Source organism: Charadrius vociferus, unplaced genomic scaffold (genome assembly GCF_000708025.1).
Source record: "Charadrius vociferus isolate BGI_N301 unplaced genomic scaffold, ASM70802v2 scaffold235, whole genome shotgun sequence".
Lineage (NCBI taxonomy): Eukaryota > Metazoa > Chordata > Aves > Charadriiformes > Charadriidae > Charadrius > Charadrius vociferus.
Window position 1 is genome coordinate 3,265,088 of NW_009648536.1, and position 23,449 is coordinate 3,288,536.

The following is a 23,449-nucleotide window of genomic DNA, read 5'->3' on the forward strand; positions in this document are numbered from 1 at the left end:
GGCCCAACAAAGCCAGCTTTGCATTTGGTTTCCTGCGCAGCCCCGGGGCGAGTCGCTTCATTTCCCTCAGTTACTTCCCAGAGCGGGCCAGGGCAGCCTCTCCTCTCTGCCTTTTCCGCCGGCTGAGGCGTCAGCCTGAGCGACCGTTCCGTGTTCCGTGCCTGCGATGTGCAGTGCCCCCTGCAGCCGGGGCTGCCCCCGGCACACACCAGCTCAGGCAGCCCGCTGCGACCTCACCCGTTCTTCTGTTTCCCACTGTATGCTCAAAGCAGGTAATGCTTTTTGCATTTGGAAATCACCGCACGTGGAGTGCAGCACGCAGAAGGTCAGTTCCCGAGGGACAGACCAAATCCAGCTACGAAGGGCTTTGCTCCATGCCGAGGGCTACTCCAGGCTGGGGGGTTCCCTGCCCTCCACTGCCTCACTCTCTGTCTCCTCACAGCTCGCCCCCCCGGCCATGGGCCCTGCTGAGCCCGACCCATCTGCAGATCCATGGCCCAGGGCAGCGCTCTCCCCCAGTCCTGCAGAGAAGTACAATGCAGCTCCCATTAATCTTACCCATAGCCAACAAACTGACGAACACACAGCCAGTCCCAGCACCCAGCAGGATCAAATCCTCCGCCACCATCTTTACCTTTCACACTGGGCACATCGGCTACATGATTAGGACGGGGCTCTGCAAGATGGGGAAGATGGCAGGGGAGCAGGGGCAGGGGGTGGTGGTGCTTTAAATCTCCCTTCCACCATAATCTAAGTTGTGGGTAAAGAGTTTAGCATAGAGATAGGGTGGTCTGAAAAAAAGTCATGAAAACCACTCATTCTCCAGGGGGATCTCATCCCAGGGGTCCTACTGTCAGCCATGCAAGCAGTGGTTCACCAACAAAATGTAGCAGTTCCTACACTTTCCAGCCGGCCTCATTTATTCACCTCACTAACTGGACTTGTGAATTTGGAATAATTAGGGAAACACTCTGGACTACAAAGTGTTTCTCAAAGCAAGCACTGAGTCACTGAAACAAAGATCAAAGACAGCATTTTTTAAACAGCAGAAAGAAAAGCCAGGAATAAAAAGGAAAGCTGCTTTCATCAGGACTAAGTCTTGCAGGCTGTGATCTGTTCGAGCAACTCGAACCGCCCGTCTCAGCAGAAACCTACCCAACTCAGCCAAAGCACAGCACTCACACGGCTAAAGCCATATACAGGCATCAGGACCCTGATAAACAGCTCAGAATCAAAATCTTCATGCATACAGCTTATATAATACAACACGTAAGAAATTGTGCAAACCGTCACCACATTCCCACCCCCCCAAAAAAAAAGGAAAGACAGGGAGGGAAGCTATCCTTTAGTATTTCGAAGCACTTAAAGCCAAATTGATGCTTCAATTGCACATTTGCTAAAGTTTAATGACATGGAATGGAATCAAAGCAATCACATTTAAATCAGCTTAAGGAAACTTGAGTCATGGGCCATTCCATCCAAATAAAAAGTACCCCAGACAGGATCCAGCTCCTGCTGGAAGCTAAAGGGTGTTTGGCTACAGTGGTTAGGATGGACTTTCCTTATTCACCAGAAGTATACTACAATTATTATGTAAAACTAGCCAGTTGCTTTTCATTCTGCAGCTTCTGTTCTAGTGCACACTGGCTTTCACTAGGTACAGACCAAAACATTATGCTTAACTAAAAAACTAATGTGAACACTGCGTCATCAAATCCTCTGGCACACACTCAGATACCACCAAGTTGATGGTCTGCTTATGCAAGAGAGATTAAGGGAAGGTACAAATGAGCGGACAGAGCAAAATAAATTGCCTACAGGAAAACTTACTTGTGCCAACTTCATCTTTAAGTGGGATTTAGGGGTACATTTTTGGAGGCAAAACAAGTACGGAATCATCGCTGAAAAAATAAATTAAGTTATATAAGAAGAAATAATGAACTCTCTTTCCTCCAAGAAATGCCTCCAAAAGGTTCAGAAAATCTCATGCCTGTGAGCTACATCAGACAGCTGTCATCCTACAGGATCAACTGCAACATTTGTAGCAGTGGATTTATGCTTCTCCTAATGTGAATCAAAAGCAGCAGAGTACGTAAAACGTCATATTGCTCTCATTTATCTTAAATAATATAAGGCAGGAGAAGAACCAAAAGTACAAAGTACCTTTTAGAATTGTGTTATAATAAGTGCCATTTCAATTTAACTGAGCCTGACATTCAATCTTTTAATGGTTTCAGTTCCTTCATTTCTATCATTAAAAGAAAAGAAAAAGGAAATCAAATATATACCATAAACGTCTGGATCCACAATTGGGCCACTACCTGTACATGGAGAAAAGAAAAAAGAAAAGAAAAAGCCTTTGTAAATAGATTGCAAATGATGGAAGAATCAGAGTTTCTTTAGGAATTTTTTTTAAGAGTTGACATGTTATTTGCAATAGCAATGATCAGTACCTACACAAATGCAAAGCAAGATCAATATACTGCAGTACCTGTTTATCAGATTACATTTACAACCATTTTAGACCTATCCCAAAGGTTACTATTTTGCTTCATGTGAAACAGCTAATGCACAGGGCACTAGCTCTGGCAAAGGCAGTTGTATTTCCCAGCTGCGCAAAATTCTGCTTTCCGCTGTTAACGTATATCTGGAATAAGTGCAACAATAACTGTTCCTGTTGAAAAATCAGTGGTAAACTTCTCCCTGACTTTAAGTATAAGCAGACTTCAGTGAGCGTTCACAATCACTGACTTTTACCTGGTCAAAAAAATTTGCTATTAAATCACCATGAGAGCAAACCAGTTTAGCTGTGTGCTGGCAAGTTAAGGGCTAGAGGTAGCAATGACCTAAGCAGCACCATTTCATTTCATTTAATTTGGTCTGTAAAAGGATGCTTCCAAGAAGCCAGCTGCACAGCTGATACACAGACAGAACTCTTACCAAGAGAGTCAGATGTCTCAAAAAGCCAGCCTTTACACAAGCAAATGGATACCCGTCTAGTCTACACTTTTCTAAATTTTACTAGTTCCAGTTTGCAGCTTTTTCTAATTACTGCACATATGTAAGGCTGATCACATATGTGAGTATAATGCACAGAACGCCCACTAAAATTAGCGTACTATTAGACTATTCATGCTTTGAAAGATACTTGTGTTGTATTTCAACATACCCGTTCATTCTGGTCTACAATGTATTTATAGCATAGCTTATGTAGTATCTCTTCCACATTTTTACTCTTTCTTTTTGTTGGTTTGGAAATATAATTAACAGTTAAAATTTCTAAAGATGAGACAAACTTCAAAAAGCATAACTGTGTTTATAATACTATACAGTAAATCCATAGCAGTGGCATTACACTGGCATAACGTCATTGCAAAGTATGACCAGAACGCCATTGTTTCTGCTTATGTCAACAGCATGAGAATCTGTGCTAAAAATACTAAACAGAGTTACAACCTATTTGCAGAATGGCAGCAGATAACTAGGTTTATTTTTAAATGCATTTGAAGATATTCTAGTATCCAGACATATAGGTTAATAGACCCCATGAGAACTGTCATGTCAATTGCAGAAATAAATAACAAGTGAAGAAAGCTTGTACTGTCTGTCCTCAAGCAACTTCTGACCAGGGCTTTCTGTCCATAGAAGCTCATGGACTCATTTTTTCTAGTATAAAACACCTACCTGCTGAAAGACAGTATTTCTAATTTACCTTCTGTAATCTGAAGGGAAAAAAGCCAACAAAAAAATTCCAAGGCCTTTATTCCTGAGCGAAATGACAAAATTTTTGTTACTGTTTAATGCTATTGGGATAAAGTAATCAGACTAGTTTAACCCCTAACTCCTGCCAGGGATATAAACTAGGAAGTCATCAACTCCATTCAAATACCTTTTATACAACTAAATACTTCACTTCAAATAAAGTTGCAAAAATCGAGATGCTGGATGAAACCCAAATTTTTCTTTAGTATTCCCTACATAAAAACATACCTACTCAATCATCAAAACATCAGCTGAAGTTACTTTAACATTAAACTTCACCACAGTAATTTTGCGTGTTTACACGCAATTATTTTTAAGGCAAACACAGAACAACATTGTTGTTTTGGTCCCTGTTAGAACAGGTTGCTGTGTAAATAAACTATTAACAGACGTATCCTATTCACTCATCTTTATAAACTACATCAACTACATTTGGTTTGCTTGCTTCTACCTTTATAAACTTGACATCTTCAAAATAAAGCCGCAGCAAAAGACTCAATGCAAAAACATACTTCTGCAAAACAGCCCCGTGTTGTTGCACTGCACAAGCAAGACTCTACTTCTAAGGCATATTTAACATATTCTTCTACTTTGACAAGACACATGTAACTTGGATTCCTTCAGCTGAATTTTAGAGTACAGAGCTGGTAGATGAATAATCTTATAATACTTATTATTGGTAAAAATCTCTCCCACATTCATTAGCTGTTTTGAATCAACTATGAGAACAGCCTCCAGAATAAAACATAAACATCACTGTTTGCTATAATATAGTCTCAAATAATCAAGTTATCCTCAGCAAGGTCCAAAAACTTCAGCAGATTAAAGCTAGTTAAAAATCTAGCTAATAGAATATGAAATTTATTCTTGCAGGCCTTCGTATTTAAAACAAATTTTTAATTTACATCATTAACCGCGTTATCACTAACTCAATCCAAATCCCACTGTCATACATGCTTTTCTTTCTCCTCTTGTATGCCTGCATCCTCAGACCAGCAAAAAATGTCCTGCAAGTAGCATGCTGGAAGTTGAAAGCATCTTAGCACAAATCATGTCTTCATCATGTTTGATGCAACTTTGAAAGTAAAGTTGATGATAGACCATGCTTCAGACTTAGTTGTATTTATTTTAGATAGACATATAGGTGAAGGGCTTTTTTAAATTTTCTTTTGTTTTTACCTTCAGAGCATTTGCCCATATGTGATGCAATAACCGGAGAATCAGTTTAAAGCTCAGTGAGCATACCCCACCCCATGAAACATCAGGGCTGGTATTTAATTCAGGCATGAAGGCATGGAAATGAACATAATGCCAGGGCGTGGGCCTTAATCTTTATGCTTCATTGTACAATATGTGGGCCAAAAGAAGAAACTACACAGTAACAACAGCACTGAAAAAGCCTTTTAAGGGTTTGAAAAAGCCTGACAGTGCTTTAAATAGTAATAGTTTAAAACAAAAATTGTAATACAATGCACAGAGGATTCTAGTTTTTTAACATTTGCTTTTCTGCCAGCTTCAGTGGAGGAGAAAACAATGTTGTGAAGTCTTCTAAAGCTCAATGCCATGATTCTTATAGGAAGAAGCACCACTAACAAAAACAACCTTGAAGAGGCTAAGTAAATGAGCAATTCCCCTATTGTTAGTTTTTAAGACTGGTTTGGTGCCATCCACTATGCATGAACTTTCTTCTAATGCAGTTACATCCTCTCTATACATAATCCAGTTTCCTCTGTACTTTTTTTGTGAAGCTTAATCCACCACAAAGCTTGGGAAATGCTTAAAGAACACAGCACAGATTATCTGGAGCGATTTATATTCCTTATGAGTATAAAGAGGATGGAACAAATAAATAAGGCTGTATTTCTCATTTACAGGAAACCTACAGTTCTATTTACTGATTTAAAAGGCCACAACTGGAAAATTTTCAGTTTACAGGGGGGAAGCATAAAGGAAAAACAGAACAGTAAAAGGGATTTGGATCAAAGGCAAAAATGATAAATTCACCTAAATGCATTAGAGGAACTGTTATTCTGTTAAGAAAATTAAGCCAGGTTCATATTAAATAATCAGGGTGTAACAGAACTTCCATTGTACACAGAACATCTATGAGGGGAACTGTTTTACTGAACCATTATAATGCAGTATTAGAGGATGCCGGTAGCTGAAACCATGCTATGTTTCTGTAATGAATCTATTTAAGGAAGAACTTCAGAGAAAAAAGAGGAGAGGAGCACTGAGGACAGCGGGAGTAAATACAGCCTGGTTGTGTCAGCTCTTCACCTTCTCCTTCTAAGAGGGGGAAAGCAAAAGACCTGCCATCTTTCTCCCAACAGGAGTCTGAGCTGATAGGGAAAAATGTTAAATACAGACCATATTCTTACTGTCTGTAGCCTGCAATGTAGGAGACAGAATTTAAATATTCACATTTTTTCTGCCAGATAACATTAGCACTGCACATTGCTGTTTCAAAAAAGAAAGCAGCTATTTATATCCCATGGCTAAAAAGCCAAAGGTACACACTTGCTCATATTTTCAGATACGACTGTGCAATTATTTGCACAAAAACATGCCTTTACTTCCACTCCAGCTGTGCAAGGCCCACTCACAGTTTTTTCCACATACAGTAATATGCTTACATGTATGCCTTCTTAGTCTCATAGTCATTTCACATATGGTTTTGAAGATGTGGGAAAAGATAAAATCACAGTGAACTTCATTCACTTACAGTAGTCCTTGCAGTTCAATAAATAAGTCCACTTTGAGCCTGGTCACATAGCATTTAGGAGAGCGGCCGCAGAGCTTTTAGAGCAACTGAAGATGCATAGATTTAACAGCAACCATCTTGAGCATGGATATTCCTAGGCATGTAGGTGCCCAACCTCCACCAAAACAAAAGGGAACTGGACACCGAAATGCCTGCGAAGACCCGAGACCTTGCCCATCCTGCCTCTGGGTTACTTGTTTTCTCTCCAGCTCCCTCTGGTGTCCTAAACAACATATTATCATCAACTCACTGGACTGCACTATTGATTTTGCAACAAGGCACTAGATCCTACATAGGCATACCCCGGTGACCTTGGATACACTGTCTAGGTGCATTCATATGCAGCGCAGAAAACTTACAGAGAGGCTGAACTGGCACTGAGTGCTTTCCACGTATCAGAACTGCGGCTTGAGAAACCACTTCAGAAACAGCAACCTTTCACTAACCTTAGCTGTCACTGAGGATGGTTACTCAAAGGGAAGACTTACAGAGGACTAGCACAGCCTCCCTTAAGAAGCTATAAAGAAGAAAATGCTCAAGAAAAACATTATTTTACAACTACCTTGAAGACACTTATTGGGGGAGGGGGGGGAAGCATATAAAAAACTTCCTCCAAAACACTTGAACTGACCAGGAGCACCACCTCCACAGTTTCATCAATTTGCAATTGCTAACATAAAAAAAAATATATACTCACCATCTCCAGGCACTGACATGAAATGAGCATCAACCCGTTTTTCATCCTCTCCATACTCATTCTTTGCCAGTAAGGTATAAGCACCATTATTCAGGTGGGTAGGATTGTCCAGCTGAAGGCAGCCATGGTATTCACTTTGATTGATAACATGTATTTTAGTACAGATGTATTCAGACTCATTCAATATAGCCCCTTCATAGAACCACTGCAATGTGGGCTTAGGGTTCCCTTTCACAGTGAATGGAATACACCAGTGGTGGTCCGGGGTTGGAGATTCAATAAACGTGATATTTGGTGCAACTATATTGGAAAAAAGAGTGAAGAACATCAGAATATTCTGCATGTGTCTTTCCTCCCTTGCTTCCCTCCCCCCAGTGTTATCAGGGAAGTATTTTTCACGCATCAGTACAAAAGTACCTTATTAGTAGGAATGATACCTATTTGGAGGATACTCACACAGGAACCCACCTGCTCTGCCTAGGGTACTATGCTCACAACTGAAATGAAGCCACTCTTTAGAAAAAAACAAAATTAGCTATTTTCAGAAAAAGACTGAACACCTGTTAAATCACTTCAACCCTGTAAGGTATAAGAAAATCAGTTACTGGATCACTGAGAAGGAGGAGAGAGACGTTTTAGCTTTACTCTGCTGAAAAAATGATGCAGAGAAGTGCTGAAGGAACACAACAGTACTGAAAATATTTAAAAGTTGGCCAAAAGCAAGTAGTACTGGAAATATATTCAACTAGGAATCCAAACTTGCAGACTATTTTCTTCACAGAATCAAAGCCAGAACAGATGACTTAATTCCCTGGATTCTTCTGTCAGGGAAAGACAACTTTCTACTATACATTTTCTCATTCTTTGTTCAAACTTGAAAAATGCCTCAAGTTCACAGACTTGTTCTGTTTCCCTCAGGAGATTATTCCAACACCTTGCCTATTATTTCACTATTGGGAAATTTTCCTTGATATTTATTCTTAACTGCATCTAATTTCATCCAGTTATACTCCCTTTTATCACTCATAACAGTGCCAAGCTCAGAATCTCATTTACACTGTTCAAACATTTCTAGTTTATGTCCCTTCCCATAGCTATTACATATCCAACTTCAACCTACAAATCTACATCTACAGTGATTTTTCTAGTTTACTCTGTCATGAGCACATGCTGAACAAAGTTTGCCGTCTACAAAGCGTTCCATTCCCATCTTCAATGAAACAGAGGGTTGCAACTTGTGAAAACATGCTGTCTAGTTCACACAAAATGAATTCAGGCTGGAACCTTAGATCTAAGAAGCCAGTGCCTCTACACTACATGTCCCTTCCCCCTTCCTTGGCCCTGACAAATAGGCCTATTAGGCAAAGCTATGACAAATAAATTTACATCTGGCAGTACGAATGTTGCAAGTGTGTTATTTTTTGAACAAAACAGTTGTTGCTTTAGATAATTAGAACTTTAATATTTGTAGGCTCTTATAATTAATTCTACAAGCCTTTTGATGCATTCACACTTCTTAATTCCTAAGACAGTGTGTATGTGCATGCACACCATTAGAAACCTTCCCACACTGACAGCAACATTGAGTGTTTTGGATTTCAAACCTTTACTTACTTTGAAAAAAGATAAATCCAACCGCTGCTGGTTGGGCTACTCCCAGCATTAACCACTGTAGATGGTCCATATGCATTAAGGGTTTTTGTTAACCTGCATGCCCAGAAAATATTTATACCCAAAACAGTTGCTGCCAATGCAGTTTGGCCTTGGGACCTGTATAGAGGCCTGTGTACGTACAGAATACCGTGAGCTCTGCAGAGGCTTGGTCCTCTCCCACAATGTTCTCTGCTACGCAGGAAATCCACAGTCCGCTGTCCATAGATGAAACGTTCTTTATGGTTAGCGAGGCAGGGTTCTTACTTGTGTCACTCTACAGGTGATCAGAAAAACACGTATGTGTCAACCAGAGCATAAAGAACAAGGGAGAGGCAGGGAATCACTGGCCACAGCTGAACAGGCACAAAACACCTATAGAACCTATAGAACCAATTGTAACTGTCAGTGGCAGCGGATTCATAGCTCCAAAAGTCCTGCTACAAACATTGCACTCAACCATTTTTCTGTCCTGTCACTTTCAGCTTCTGCCTTTTTTTTAAACACTTCTTCTCCTCTACACAAATGTTTTTTCTCTACCTATACACTTGCTCATGCCTCTCTTCCACTTCATGACTGATTTCTATGGCCCGTCTCTGCTCCCCTTGAACTTTTCTCTCTCCTACATTCTATTCAATCCTTGCTTTACTCTTCCTTTTGTCTCTTTCCTCTACACTTACGCTTGACACCTCTTCCACTGCTGCCTTCTGAGCTCACTATACCTTCACAACAATGTGTCTTCTCTCTCCTCCTGAACCAAATTTCTCTTGAAAGCTTCTTCTCATGAAACCTCCCACAAGAAATTACATACCTTCTACTACCTAAGATACTGCCCAAAGACTGTTTTACATGTTTAAGCACAGGCTAATTAAGGTAAAAATTACAATTCTTAGAAATCTTGATTCTTATGATTCTTAGAAAACTCAGTGCCCATTTATAGCCTTAAATGCCATATTGAATATGAAGCTATGCAATACTGAATAAAGCAAATAGGGCTGAAAAAAAAGCTAGCAAGCAAAGACTCTTGTTTTCTTAAATCACATCCTTCATATGATCTCCAAATAATTACTATTTCCATACTTGAATTTTTCATAAAATGTGAGACTATATTCTTAAAAATGAAAGGAACGAAAGCATGTTCAGAAAATAAACAATAATTAAGATCATTTTTAAAAATGACTTTTGAGGTACTGTTCTTCATGTACACATACACTTCAGTGCTGCACATAACACAAACTAATAACACACTGAATCTGTAAAACCACAGTGACTTTCAGTGGCAGTCAATGGGGACACGTGAGAACACTCCTGCATACAGTCCTGTGGAATGAGAATTTCGAACCTCGAGATGACGCTTAACTCCACTTAAGTTAAACGTCCCTTTGATTTCAGTGTGACACTAGGGCAGAGGACTGGAAAAGCAAAACAACCCACTACACATTTCTGTATGCGCAGCTCTCAGGTGAGCAGTACTCAAAGCTGGACAAAAAGCAGAGAGGTTCAATCGCAGGCTCAGGGCTGAAATCTAAGGCAAGAAAAATCTAACCAATATCAACTGGATTACACATCAGCATAGAAACTGAAAACATACAGTTAGCTTTGCAGGACTAGAGTTTAGTTTTAACTTTTGTTAATGTCTCTCTCTGTAAAACAGGAAAGAGATAGAAAACAGGCAAAAGCAGCATAGGAGGTGAAGAAAAGGGAGGCAGAAACTGAGAGATGGAAGTGGGAGAAAGGAAACCAAAAAGAACACTCACATAAAAGGGAAGGATAGTTGTGAATGGCAAATGCAGTTTAAAAGGCTCTCATTCTTCTGCTACTGAAAAGACTACTGTGCTCCACTGCTAAGGTTGTAGCTAGCCTAGATTATGAGCCCCTCTGAAATCTCAAGATGAAGTTATGCCAGGACGCAATATTTCTGGAAAGCTTGAAGCAAATGGACCATGGCATTTCAAAGATAGGAGGGTGAAAAAATGAGATGATCTCACTTTTTGAACAGCACCCCACATTTGTTTTGGCTCATAACTCAGAAAAACAGAAAGGGAAAGGGAAAGGGGAAAGCAAAGGGGAAGGGGAAGGGGAAAGGAAAAATACAGCTTGGCATAGGTTCCCCAAACTGTTTTAATTTCTTGTTCTTGAGGATGACTGATGCCTTTGGGTAGCTTTACAGTTTAGAGAACTCAAAAATAAAACTAGAGCTCTGCAGAGCTCTTACTTTTGAGAGCTGAAAAACAGGTTAGTCAAATTCTATACAGGCCCAATGTAACAATCTCAAGGAAGAAAACACAAAGATTATGAGATTCCAGAGATCCTGCCTCTTCTGCACTGCAGGAACAGTTTTGGAAGAACACATCCCACACTTTGTACAGATGAGGAAGCTTTAAGCAGTCTGCACCATCACAAATGTAGGAAAGCCAGTGCCATAAAATTGTAAATAACAGAGGGTCTTGCCTGCTGTGTAAATAATGGCACTTTAAGAGGTCAGCAGCTGCATGTTGAAGATCTGCTTATATGCCTCTCCTTATCAACATTTTCATCAGAAAGCAGGCAATCATTCTATATCCAGTCTAAGGTAGGGACACAGCATACAAAGATCTCAGAAAACAAAATTCCCCTTGACTAGATGATTTTATTGAGGAAGCATCTTCATACTTCATTTAAAAAAACTGCCATGCTTTTTAGTAAAACCTTCACTTCAATTTCCAAGGCTTCCTGTTGTTCCTTTGCTGAAGGAAAATTAAACAAGCCACAAAATAATATTTACAACCAAATTTCATCACACCAACCTTTTGGCATGAAAATATAATAAAATTAGAGACACAAAGCTTTTTTCCTGATTAGGGTAGATTAGATTTATTCTCTGTATGCAGATGTCAGTGATAATAAGAAAGCCCTTGTGTTTCAGTATCCAGATTCACCACTTTACTTCCAAAAAATTATGGTACTCTCATTTACAAGTGATCATCCAAAAACCAGAGTGCAAATCAGAGCAAATGTTTAGCATTCTCCAAAAGCACTGCAGCAGTCACTCTGGATTGAAAGTAACTGGAAAATAAATGTAATCCCAACATTAATTTTCTATTTCATCTTTTTAATAAAAAGTTAACTAAAGCTGGACATGAACCTTCATTCCATTCTTCAGGAGGTATCTCCTGTCTCTGAACTGTCACGTATTTGATAATAAAACTTACCTCATGATTTGAAACAAGATTAGTGAGCACCCAGGACACATTAGGAGGTGGCCCGCCAGTAGTATCACAGTACAATGTGATGCTCTTTCCTTCCACCACGGTGATGTTGTAATTGCTTAAGTTTGCTGAGGGCAAGTCTACAACAGAAACAACAACAACAAAAAAAACCCCACATGCATTTGTATTTGACAGAAATAGACACCACTCAATTCTAAGCAAGCTGTATAAATGCAAGGAAAGACACTGCTAAATCAGATACTCTCTGTGGTCAGTTACTATTCAGTCAACATCTTTGGAAACATGTAACTACAGTCCTTAAGCTGCTACATAGCGTTTCTCTCTGCCTCCTCCACTTCACATCCTAAAGTAACATTACCGCATGTGGAAATATTTTAAGCTAATTATACAGGGAAATGTTTCAAGGGGGCAAAGAGAAGTTACCCTAACTTCAGTTTTTAACTTCAAAATGAAAAAAAAACCAACCCCTTCCCTTATTCTTTAAAACAGGAAACTTAATCTGTCTTTAACAGCTGGAAAGAAACCTGTATTTTCCACGAACTGACACCATGGTATTCCCACTGTTCTTCACAACGTGAACACAAAAATCCCGTTAGCCCCCAATATCACACAAGAAACTGCAGCCCTCCCTCTCATACAGAGACACAGCTCACAAAGAGCAGGGCAAAAACTATATCTTAAGTACAAAGTGAGGGAAACCGAGCACTGAATAGATGAAACCAGAGGAGAGAAAGGACAGAAGAGAGGGTTAGCAGTTGCACAGAGCTGCTATCCAAGGCACCTCACCAGACTTACCTATTGCCCTCAGGAAAGCAGAAAAGCACTGAGATGCACCTCACCAGGAAACAAGCCGAGAATTGGGGCTTCCCCTCCCTCTCATACAGCTATAAATCACTCTGTATCTCATTCTTCAGCACCCAAACCAATGGGAGCTTCCCAAAGAGTAAATATATGCTGAATGCTTAGAAAAACACAAAGAATTATAGACTGACCCTCTTCAAAAATAATGCCAGCAGTATCAACAGAAGACCTCATGTTTCATATTTATTTACACAGCAAATACTTATGCAACATGATAGAAATGTCATCTTTCTTAAAAGATACTGTGCCATCATTTGAAACTGCTACACTCTGTAAAAAGCTTTGGACTCCTTTATGATGCATGTCTTATCAACTGTTCCAGGCATGTTTTACTTGTAATTTATCATCTCAAATAATCAAGCTTATCTGCTCAGCTGGATATGTATGCACGATCTTGCAATGACTTTCGTTTTCCTGAAACAATGCTTTTCTTTCTTTTCTCTTTTTTTTTTTGTTTTGTTTTTTACTTTGTACAGTAGTTTCACCATGGACTTGCAGGTATAGAAGTATATGAGAGACTTTTTTCTTATATAAAAAGTCCCATACAAACAATTAACCATTAAATCCGTGTGAACACATTAATATATTTACTAGAGCTTCAATAGAAGCTATACGTATTGCAAATCTCTCTTTAAGTTTAATTAGTTCAATAAAAATTAAATGAGAGGAAGTAATACCAAAGAGAAGACAAATCATTTTCCAGGCAATGGTTTCTTGCCTAATAAGATTTAAAGATCAGCACAAGTATACAATAACTGCTTAGGCAATTCTCCCAGTGCTTTAAGCAATACTGTAATATGATTCCCGTTATAGGCATCGTGGATTTCTTCTATTATATTCACTTTATAAATCATATGTTGAAGTTTATGGAGACAGAGCTGGCCAGTTTGTATGCCTTGATGCAGTAATCTGTTAGCGAAGGTAGCCATCTGCTCTTGCCTGCTGTGAATTCAAATCTCAGCAGTGTCTGTCAACTAGCTGGGCAGGAAATAAAACTAATCTTAGGGAACATTTGGATATTAATTATGCTGGTTAGGGAACAAGGAAAGAAGTAATGAGATTATTTGCTGTATAAAGTTACACTTCCACACCACCTCTGAAAACCATTCCAACTATTCTTGCCAGACCTAAATGTGTGAAGAGATTAAAGCTCCTCTCTTCTTCCTGGCCTTCCCTTCTTCTTCACTTGGGACAAGGTCTACATGACAGATTAGTGTTTCACTGTGCAAGCCTGCAGAGTTCCTACTAACACATCATTTCACATGATATCTCTCATGTAAGCAAAAATAAAAACAACTTCAGTCCCTTAGAGCCTTCCTTTAATAGCTGTTAAGTTCTGAGACAACTTCTTCCTGCAGTATGTTTATTTACAGGATAGGCAACTGAAGTTTAATTCCTCTGGTACTGGTTCTGGTTCCTACCTAGAATTATACCTAGTTCTGTTTATTTGCCAAAGTCTCCACATGTCATGTTGGTGTTATATCTCTGAGAGACACAGAGACAACATGCTTGTATCCTGCCAGAAGGTTATACAATAATAGTGCTTATTATTCTATAGATTCCTAAAGTTACTCTAAAAACCAGTTGCCAAGACCTGGCACAAAACATTGCAGAAAAAAAGTGTAAGCAGGACAGGACAGGACAAGATAATCATGTTATTGTGTGTATTTTCTTTTACTCCCTTTCCCAGTCATAAGAGGCAGGTGGGAAACATATAAAAGAACTGCCTTGGGATTCATTTTTTCTGGTTGAATACCTTGAGTTAGTGAACTTTAACTGCGAGGTCATTTTGGCTTTTATTTCCAGTGGCACGCACACTGCTCCACAGCAGAATATACACTAGTTGAGAAGTGGCTCTCTTTGGAAAAAGCAGACAGTAGCGTAAGACCCCACATCTACAAAATGTGATACACTGGACTTACCAATAAAGCAATGAGACTAAGCAGAAAAACTTGTACTGAAAAATAATGCATTAAAAAAACCACAATGCACTGTAACAGACACACACACTCTGTATGTATGTAGTCTGAGACCATTTATACGAGTCAGTAGCATTTTGACACCTACACAATTACAAAGATATCCAACCATGCTGCATTTACACCTGACTTAATTTGGTTAAATACAGTGTTTTAAATGACTATCACTTCTGCTGATATGGATGTACATTTTACAGGACTTTGTATACAATAATTGATACAAGCAATCAGACAGCAGGTTCAAATAGTTTTGTATACTGCCAGCACAGTAAGTTTAGACTGTAGCATAAGAGCCCATGCAAGGTAGACATGACATCATCTTTCCACATGTCTCATCTTGATATCTGTCAGACGGAGATTACCCTGTGCCCCAAAGCTTGAAACACAATATCTCCTTCAAACTTTGATAGCATTAATTATTATAATTCTCAGTATCAGTAATAACCCTGCTAGTATCCGGTTTCTTCTCTGAGTTTGCTATATTCTTGGCCTTAATAGCCTCCTGCAGCAACGAGTTTCACAGGCATGCCATCCAGGCCATATACAAGAGCCGTCCCATTTTACCAGTTCTGAAATTTGTCTGTGACATTCAAATTCATTGAGTGCTGTCCTGCTCTGATGGGACAGAGAAAAGAGAGTTTCTGAATGATCTTATGAAGACTACTCTGTCTTACTTAGTTTTATCAAGTCCCCCTTCTTCACAATAATCTATCCAAAGTTTTTCAATCTCTACAAAAATGGGAGGACAGAACCTGCTACTGAGAATTTTAAACTGTAATGTAGAGTTAGGCAGTGCAATAGATGAAAGCGTACGCTAAAATCCATGTGTTTCATTATGTATGGGTGTATAACATTTCACCACATACAGAATATCTGTTTAAATTGGTAATACTTTATTCCCGGGAACAGGCAGCTCCAGATTAGAATAATTAGCCACTTCCCTCATCCCAGCACCACTGGACACAACAGAGGAAAGCAGGAGGAATTCATTCATGTCAACTGAGTCTCTCCAAACATCATCTTATGCTTTAGAAGGAACAAACCCTCCTTTAAGCAGGGGGGCGCTATTTACCTTCACACACCATCATTAGTGCAACGCGATGGCCTGGGGCCATCAGACAGTGGAACTGTCAAGCATGGCTAGGGAGTGACTCATATCTTCTCTCTGCACAGCTGGGACTTCAGCAATCACAAAACCAAATACTTTGGACAAAATTTTCAAAGGTTATTACAGCATTTGGCTACACAACTGTCAATGGAAATTAATAAAAAGAACGTGCTTCAATTCCTAGAGGGCTTTCAAAGTCTTCATGCTGCTACTTACTACTTTCTTCAGAAAACTTACATTGGCCTTGCTAGAGCCAGATTGTCGCTACATGTCAAAGGAAGGATATGACCTAATTAAGAAATAACTGAGTATTAATACAAACTCTGTAGTCTGTAACTCAACTCTCAGAACCAAGCTAATGCTCTAGTCAGCATATTATAGCAACTTTCATGCCATCCTTTGCACACTAAGTCCCTAATTTACATCAGCCTGTCGACAAAGTCCTGGGAGTCTAGCCATGATGCAGAGTCACTAAATGGTTTTCAATGTGGCCCACGACATCTCTTTTTTGCTTGCCACATTTTTGCAGGTGAATCTGTTCTGTGATAGGAACAAGCAGCTACCAAGAAAAAAGAGGCAATTTTTTTTTTCAAAACTGGCCAACCACATCTGAATTTTCATAAGGTCACTGTAATCCTTAATCATCTTTTTAATAAATATATCAGACCTACAATGATTAGATTAATACTGAGCCAGCAACCATCTATCAAACTGAACCACGTAAAGGCAGACTACCAGAACCACTGATTTATAAAATATCCCCTGTAAATTGTAAGATACGGTGGCCCAAATCTGCTTGCCTCACATAAGGTTTAAATACAGTTCATGGTTCTCAGCTCCCCTGCTTTTGTATTTTGTTTCTGGGGAGAAATCATACAACTAATTACAGCCCTACAGTATAGCTTATATACAATATACACCCACTACTTGTGCTGTCTGGAACCTGAAAACAGAATGATTGACAATGTAATTTATTAAGAACTGTGCACCTGGATCTGTAAATTTCAGAGGTCTCACTGGCTCCAAACAGGTGGTATCAATGTCAGATGTAGGAAAAACAGAGTTTTGGTATATCATTCTATTAAAAGTCTGCCTTGTTTGAAAATACAGAAAAGTTCACAAATTCCAAGGGTCTTTTCCTTTGGGCTTTTATGGGTTTAAAAAACAAAGCAAAAAACTTTATAGTAATTCTAGCTATAGAGCTAGGAGCTGTTGGATATGTAATTCACCTCCTGTGTTTCACTTAGCAACTGTTCGCAGCCAACAAGCTCCGAGCCAGATTTCAGCCATGGGGTGAGTGGGTATATTTCCACCAAAGTCTGGGTGGAATGACAGGGCCAAAATTCAGCCTGGCTGCATCTTTAGAGCACTATAAACAAGATACCCCAGAAGTTTACATGCAAAACATGAATTAAAGAAACATAAATCATTGTTTCTATTTCCTGTTGTATTACAACCACATTATCAAAATGCTCAGTACCCAGAGATAATTGCAGAAATCTCACATAAGTTATTCCAAGATGACAACCACAACCATATTTTCAATGAAAATTAAAAAAAAAAGTTAGGCAAATAAAACACAGAATTAGCAGAAATGAGGAACATTTTAAAATATCATCATCTTTCATACACCTTCCTTTTCTCGAGTCCAAAGATCACTTTCCTCTCCAGCTACAGTGAAGAGAAGCCCACAACTTCTCATGTCACTGCTCTAACCACAGGGCACTACTCTCCATTTCTCCACTGTAACTTTGCCATCATGCACAACAAAACTTGAAATTTCCCCTGTATTAAAATTAGAATTAAGGGCACTAATCTGAAAGGTGTAAGGGGGAAAGAGGAAAAGGAACCCTGTCTTCTGATCTTTTTCCCCACCAAATTCCCTTACTCTGCCCACTGAGTGTTAATGTAAATTAAAGAAACTGTCCCAGAACAAAACCTCTTCAACTCTTTAGGAGAATATATAGCCATTGAATAGAGCAATGAATAACCACTGAATAGAGATATGCTTATCATGTGGCACAGAAAAACTTGATGGGCGTTTTCAACAATGGCCATGGTATTTTGCACAGGTCTGACAGGGGTAAGCTAGAATAGTCTTGAACACACTCCAGGTTGGTGGTGAGAACGTTATCCCCAAAGTTGTAGGTTAGATTCCTGAACTGAACATGAATCCAGAGAAGGATGATAAAATCTCCTCCTGTATCCACTACTTCTTTTTTTTTTTTAATTATTAAAAAAAAAAAAAAAAAAAAAAAAAAAAAAAAAAAAAAATGTGCAGCTCTTGTTATGTCCATTTGAAAGGAAAAGCATAAATTCTTACCGTTGGGAGAGATTGAGTCCAAACATAGAAGCTCTTTGCCAAAGCCCTGAGGAAAGTCATTTGGACCAGAGTTTAGGACTTTCCCATGCCTTCAGCATTTCCTAATGAGCAGTTGGAAGGCATATGCACACTGAAAAAGCTCATTTCAAATCTCTTCTTGCTAGATATGCTTGCTGCTTCAGCATACCTTCTTAGAAGTCCAACTCTCATTTTCTTACCATGCCAGATCTGATATTCACAACACCCACCTCGTTAGTCTATGGAGGAACGTCTTTCTGTCGGGAAGCAGAATGAGTGATGTGGCAGCTCACTGAGCCACCCAAATATTTTAAAATACTAAAAGAAATCTGCCTCTAATCATGACATGCCTGATTGTCACATTCAGCTGGGAACCTTTACAGAAAATAATTAAACAAGTACAGCCTCTACCGGAAGATGATGAGTCTTTAAAGTATGTTTTCCCAGAGCCAATACACCCTTACTTTGCCTTTAAAAACTCCATCACTCCCTGCTTAACTGAATTTATCACTAGAAGCAAACTTCTGTAAGTAGAGCCTGTGTGTGCCACAGCAAAGACCACAAAACTTGCTAACTCATCTTCACAATTACAGGAACAAACAAATACAACCTCCACAAAACTCCTCCTATCCAGGGCTTCAAATGTCATCATGAATGCCATGGAGGCAAAAACCACCAACAGCCATGCACCAGCACAAATTCACTTGGACAGTGAGCCATCTTCTGCAGTCAACATGTACAGAAGCTTTGAAGGTTGCTGCTGACATTTCAAACCAGATGAAAGGCTTATGTTTCCAAAGTTTAAATCAGCTCCTTAACTTCTGCCCAGGACCTTTCCCAGGCCTGACTTGGGTTCTAGTAGGAAGGTGCTGCATAAGAAAGGATCTTGCAGCACCTGAATCGTTTAATTGACCTTATTCCCACTATCAACAGTTGGTGTGCACGAATTTTTAAATTATATGTTTGTGTAGAGCCTATTAACCTTGTCACCACTTCTCTTGCTAGCAGTCTCCTGAAGGTACCTGAATGGTTAAGGGAATTACTTTACCTCTGGAGAAATTTTTAACTGGTATTTAAGCTTCAGTGTATCTACAAGAACTTTCAAGAGAAAACCAAATACATTCAGTGCAGTTGGGCTGAATACAGCAGCCACAACCTTAATAGATGAACAGAGAGCTAGAAAGCCTTTGTAATATAAGTTAATGAGGCCTAAACTAGTTTATGCAAACCTCTAACAAAAGGCTTCTTATTCACCAAATGCATATAATGCAGTTGCAATTCCTGCACCTTTATCTGGGGAATTTCATGTGCGTCCAGGAAATACTGAAAACAATGCCAACCTGTCAAATATTGCAACGTGATAAACATGTGATCCTGAAACAGGAACATTTTCAGAGAACTCCATAAAGAAGTAAAATGATGGGTTTCGCTCTTAATACCAACTATACCATATACTAAGTATATGGCTGAAGGGATGCCTTCACGAAATGTCTCCTCTTTTAAAGTGAAAAAAGTACTTTCTTTAGACTTCAGAGTACAGTTATCTAGTCATCAGTCTTCACTTAGTTACATCTTAAGAGCAAAATAAGAATACTGTCAGCCAACCGCCAGATAGCCATCCTCCCTCAGTAGATCACTACTCCACACTTACACAGATGCCTCAAGTCAGGCATAAACAGTGCCCCTGGAATCCTGCACAATGTTCAAGAACAATACTGGAGTGATCAAGACATGCTTCCTTCCCTTAAACAGTGCCTTACTTCTTCCTATTTCTAACCTGCTTTGTATTATAAACCTGCTTCATCAAGTTAAAGCAGAAAATGAATCAGAATTATAAAACAAAATTCTGCTTTTTTTTTAATGTGAGACATTCATGTACATCACATACACTCAACTATCATCATTCACAAGCCCTGATTTACATATGTCTAGATATCTGTATGAAAGTTAATAGTTGCTACATGAACAGATAGAAGTGTGCATGCTCATAAGGAAGTTATGTACATGTCTTTGAAAATGAGATTCCTGTTGCCTTTTCAAACACCCATCATCCATAAATTATTGGTTATTTTCACTTAAAAGCTGGAATAATGAAAATAGTGTTAATTAAGTTTGGAAAATTCTAACTCAACTTTGGAGCAACAGTTAAACCCCATTACTGTAAAACCACTAATAAAAAATAACATTTTTCATGCAGCCCATGATCACAGATAAGAATTAAAACTCTTACAGAGAAAATAAGAACAGTTTGCCACCATACATCATGCATAACATCTAGCTCTTGAGCCAAAATAAACAACATGGGCTAGAGAGCCTATGAATATTCTGCAAGGTAAACAAAGAGAATAAGCTTTTTTTAAACTCACTTCATTCTGCCTGTAACATTCTCCTTCAGATAGTCTTATCTGTGAAGTCTGGCTGATAATGAAAAAAAATGTCAACACCCATTGGATTATGCCTTTGCTTGTGGTTTTAGACTGCATTGTACTGTGACTGCCTAAGATCTAATGCTTACTTTATTGACTCACTAATACTACAGATCTTTTCTGTAAATTCAAAGAAATAAATGCGTCAATCCTTCAGTTTGCCTTTTTTGCCCCTTAGAATTTATAACCACCTGCCTCCAGTCTGATATTACCATTTACTTATTTACCTCTAGGACAAAAACCTATCACCAGAAAGAGACTGAAATGAAGCCAGATCAAGTCCAGTCCATTTACAGTTATCTGAACAACTTACTGTAAAAATTCATGGCTTTCCCAACCAAGCAAGAAATGGGCAACCCGTCTCTCTAGATTGTAATTCTACATTTTGTCAGTCATACGCAAGAAGCAGCACTAAGAGCAACACCACAGTGCTTCATGCGCAAGGGAAGAGACAGACAAAAAATGTTAGAATTCATAAAATCCCATAGTGCTCAGACCAGACATTTCCTCTGACTGGCTGTGCACGTAAACAGACAGTCTGAACATACATTTGTTTTATGTGCAACAAACTAGTACATGAGATTAATTTGCCACTTTGTTCAGTAGACTTTAGCTAGCATGCATGACCAATGACAAGAAAGAAAACATCTACAGAAACAATAGATCATAAATAAGCATACAAAGCTGGGACAGTAAGCAAAATTGAAAGTCAGATCAAGCACCATACCAGCATACATAAGACAATCTGATTAACTAAATTGGCCATATAAGGCAAAATGCCGTTACCACATCAAGACTCGGAGCAACAAAAAATCCACACGGGACTGCAAAAACAACTGTAGAAGCCAGGCCTCCCCCAAAAACACCATAAGAAGAAAAGACTTCTTTCGGTATCAGAGAGTTCAACAATAGCAGCTGAGAAACTGAATGTCTACCAGAGGGAGCAACCAACACCTTAATAACCAGTCGCAAAGACATGGTTCTGCCTCCTTGGCATTCAGTGAGTGCCAGGTGATCTGCAGACTGATGGACTTTTGAGTGACCTTACCCGAGGCACAGGACATGCCTCGCTTCCAAGGACTTAATACACCGGTGGCAACTGGCACCAGAGCTTACAGAAGTAGTAAACAGAACTAAGTCTTTACTTATTTAGTACTCTCTCTCGATTTTCTAATGCTATGTATCAAGGGGAAACAAAAAAAAAAAAAAGAGGATGGCCTAGGTGGTGATGCTGTCCATACTGTACAGACAACCAGCAAACGCTATGAAAATAGCAAAGCTGAACAATAACTTTGCTCTACACAGAAGGGTCTACTAGTAGTACTGTGGTAAACGCAACTTAAAAACCTCTGACATAGTAACTAAGTGTAAACTTAAAACTTAAGAGAATCTGAGAATTTTCATCATATGTAAATACACATCAAATGCAGTTGAAAAAATAATTCTGCAAACATCATAACAATTGATTGACGCTTTTAATATTGCAGCTGGAAAGGATCTTCTAGATAGTAAGCATACCTGACTTTAAACCTCAAGAAATCACAAAGTTGATGGCATTTAAGTTGCAACCAGCCTTTAACCAGCACATTAATGAAAACTTCCACCATATAAACAATCAGTAAAATACCACAGAACTTTGCTAATTTTCACATCAATTATCCACAAACCAAAGCCTTGTGATCACAAAACCACAGTCGCCTCTTCCAACTTCCCAGCAAGAGACTTATTAACAGCACACAGTAGCGAGACAGCCTATTACCAGGACATTTACCACATACTGTACAGGCCACTTACTATAATATTATAAAGTAATTAATAACACCTGCACACAAAGAAGAGAGCATGTTTCCTTAGTTTCTAAATCAAAAAAATTAACAAAGCAGAGAGATGGAATGAAACCATTTCATTAGCGGAGAAAATCACAAAATGTTTTATTAACAAAATTCAAAGGCCTGCACGCCCAAAAATTTTTCTTGACATCAAAAAGAGCTAAAAAGGTCACATAGTTCGCAGGAAAAAAAGTCCACACATGTCAAAAGCTGAATTCTTCTTCAGTTTCAGTTCTACCTATTAATCTCTCAGAAAGTTCTGGCAATGAAATAAGCCAGCTTCATCAGTGTTTTTTTTTTTAAATTAACCCTTGTCCTTTTAAACACATAAAAATATCTGCAGAGATACTGAAAGCAAGAACCCCGCATTGGGTCTTTCAGATATCTTCCAGAAGAGAGCCCACGCTCACCAAGATGGTCATTCTTTTTCACCTGGGATTCTCCGGCCTGTGCCTAGGAAAAGGCTGTGTTGCTATCATTATTATAAAAACCTATGTCCTGCATTGCTTCATTCTGAAAGAGGCAAATTAAGGGGAAAAAAAACACTAAAAGAAAAGAAAAAAAAAAAAAAGGAAAAACCCAATTATATAAAGTTTAGTGATATTTGGACCCTGTAAACTAACATAAATAATTTGGAGGCATGTGCTGACATCCACAATCTTCAGCAAATCGCATGTTTCCCATATGCAAATTTCACTTACTGCAAATTCCAATCTGGATGTCATATATACTTACCTTTCCTCCTCCTCTTTCTCCTCTAGCTGGAAGTACCACTTTTCCTTGTCATGGCATGTATTTTAGTCAATATATGCCCACAGGAAGC

At 38.9% G+C, this 23,449-nt stretch overlaps 1 protein-coding gene across 1 annotated transcript in view; it reads right to left on the bottom strand.

The window, feature by feature from the left end:
* NTRK2 (neurotrophic tyrosine kinase, receptor, type 2) overlaps positions 1 to 23,449 on the bottom strand; it is a 189,161-nt gene that overhangs the window by 152,802 nt on the left and 12,910 nt on the right. The window contains exons 5-8 of the mRNA XM_009885845.1: positions 12,065 to 12,201; positions 9,018 to 9,150; positions 7,224 to 7,523; positions 2,289 to 2,321 (exon numbers count right to left, since the gene is read on the bottom strand). Coding sequence (XP_009884147.1) covers positions 2,289 to 2,321; positions 7,224 to 7,523; positions 9,018 to 9,150; positions 12,065 to 12,201 — 603 coding nt within the window. The remainder of the gene's footprint in view (positions 1 to 2,288; positions 2,322 to 7,223; positions 7,524 to 9,017; positions 9,151 to 12,064; positions 12,202 to 23,449) is intronic.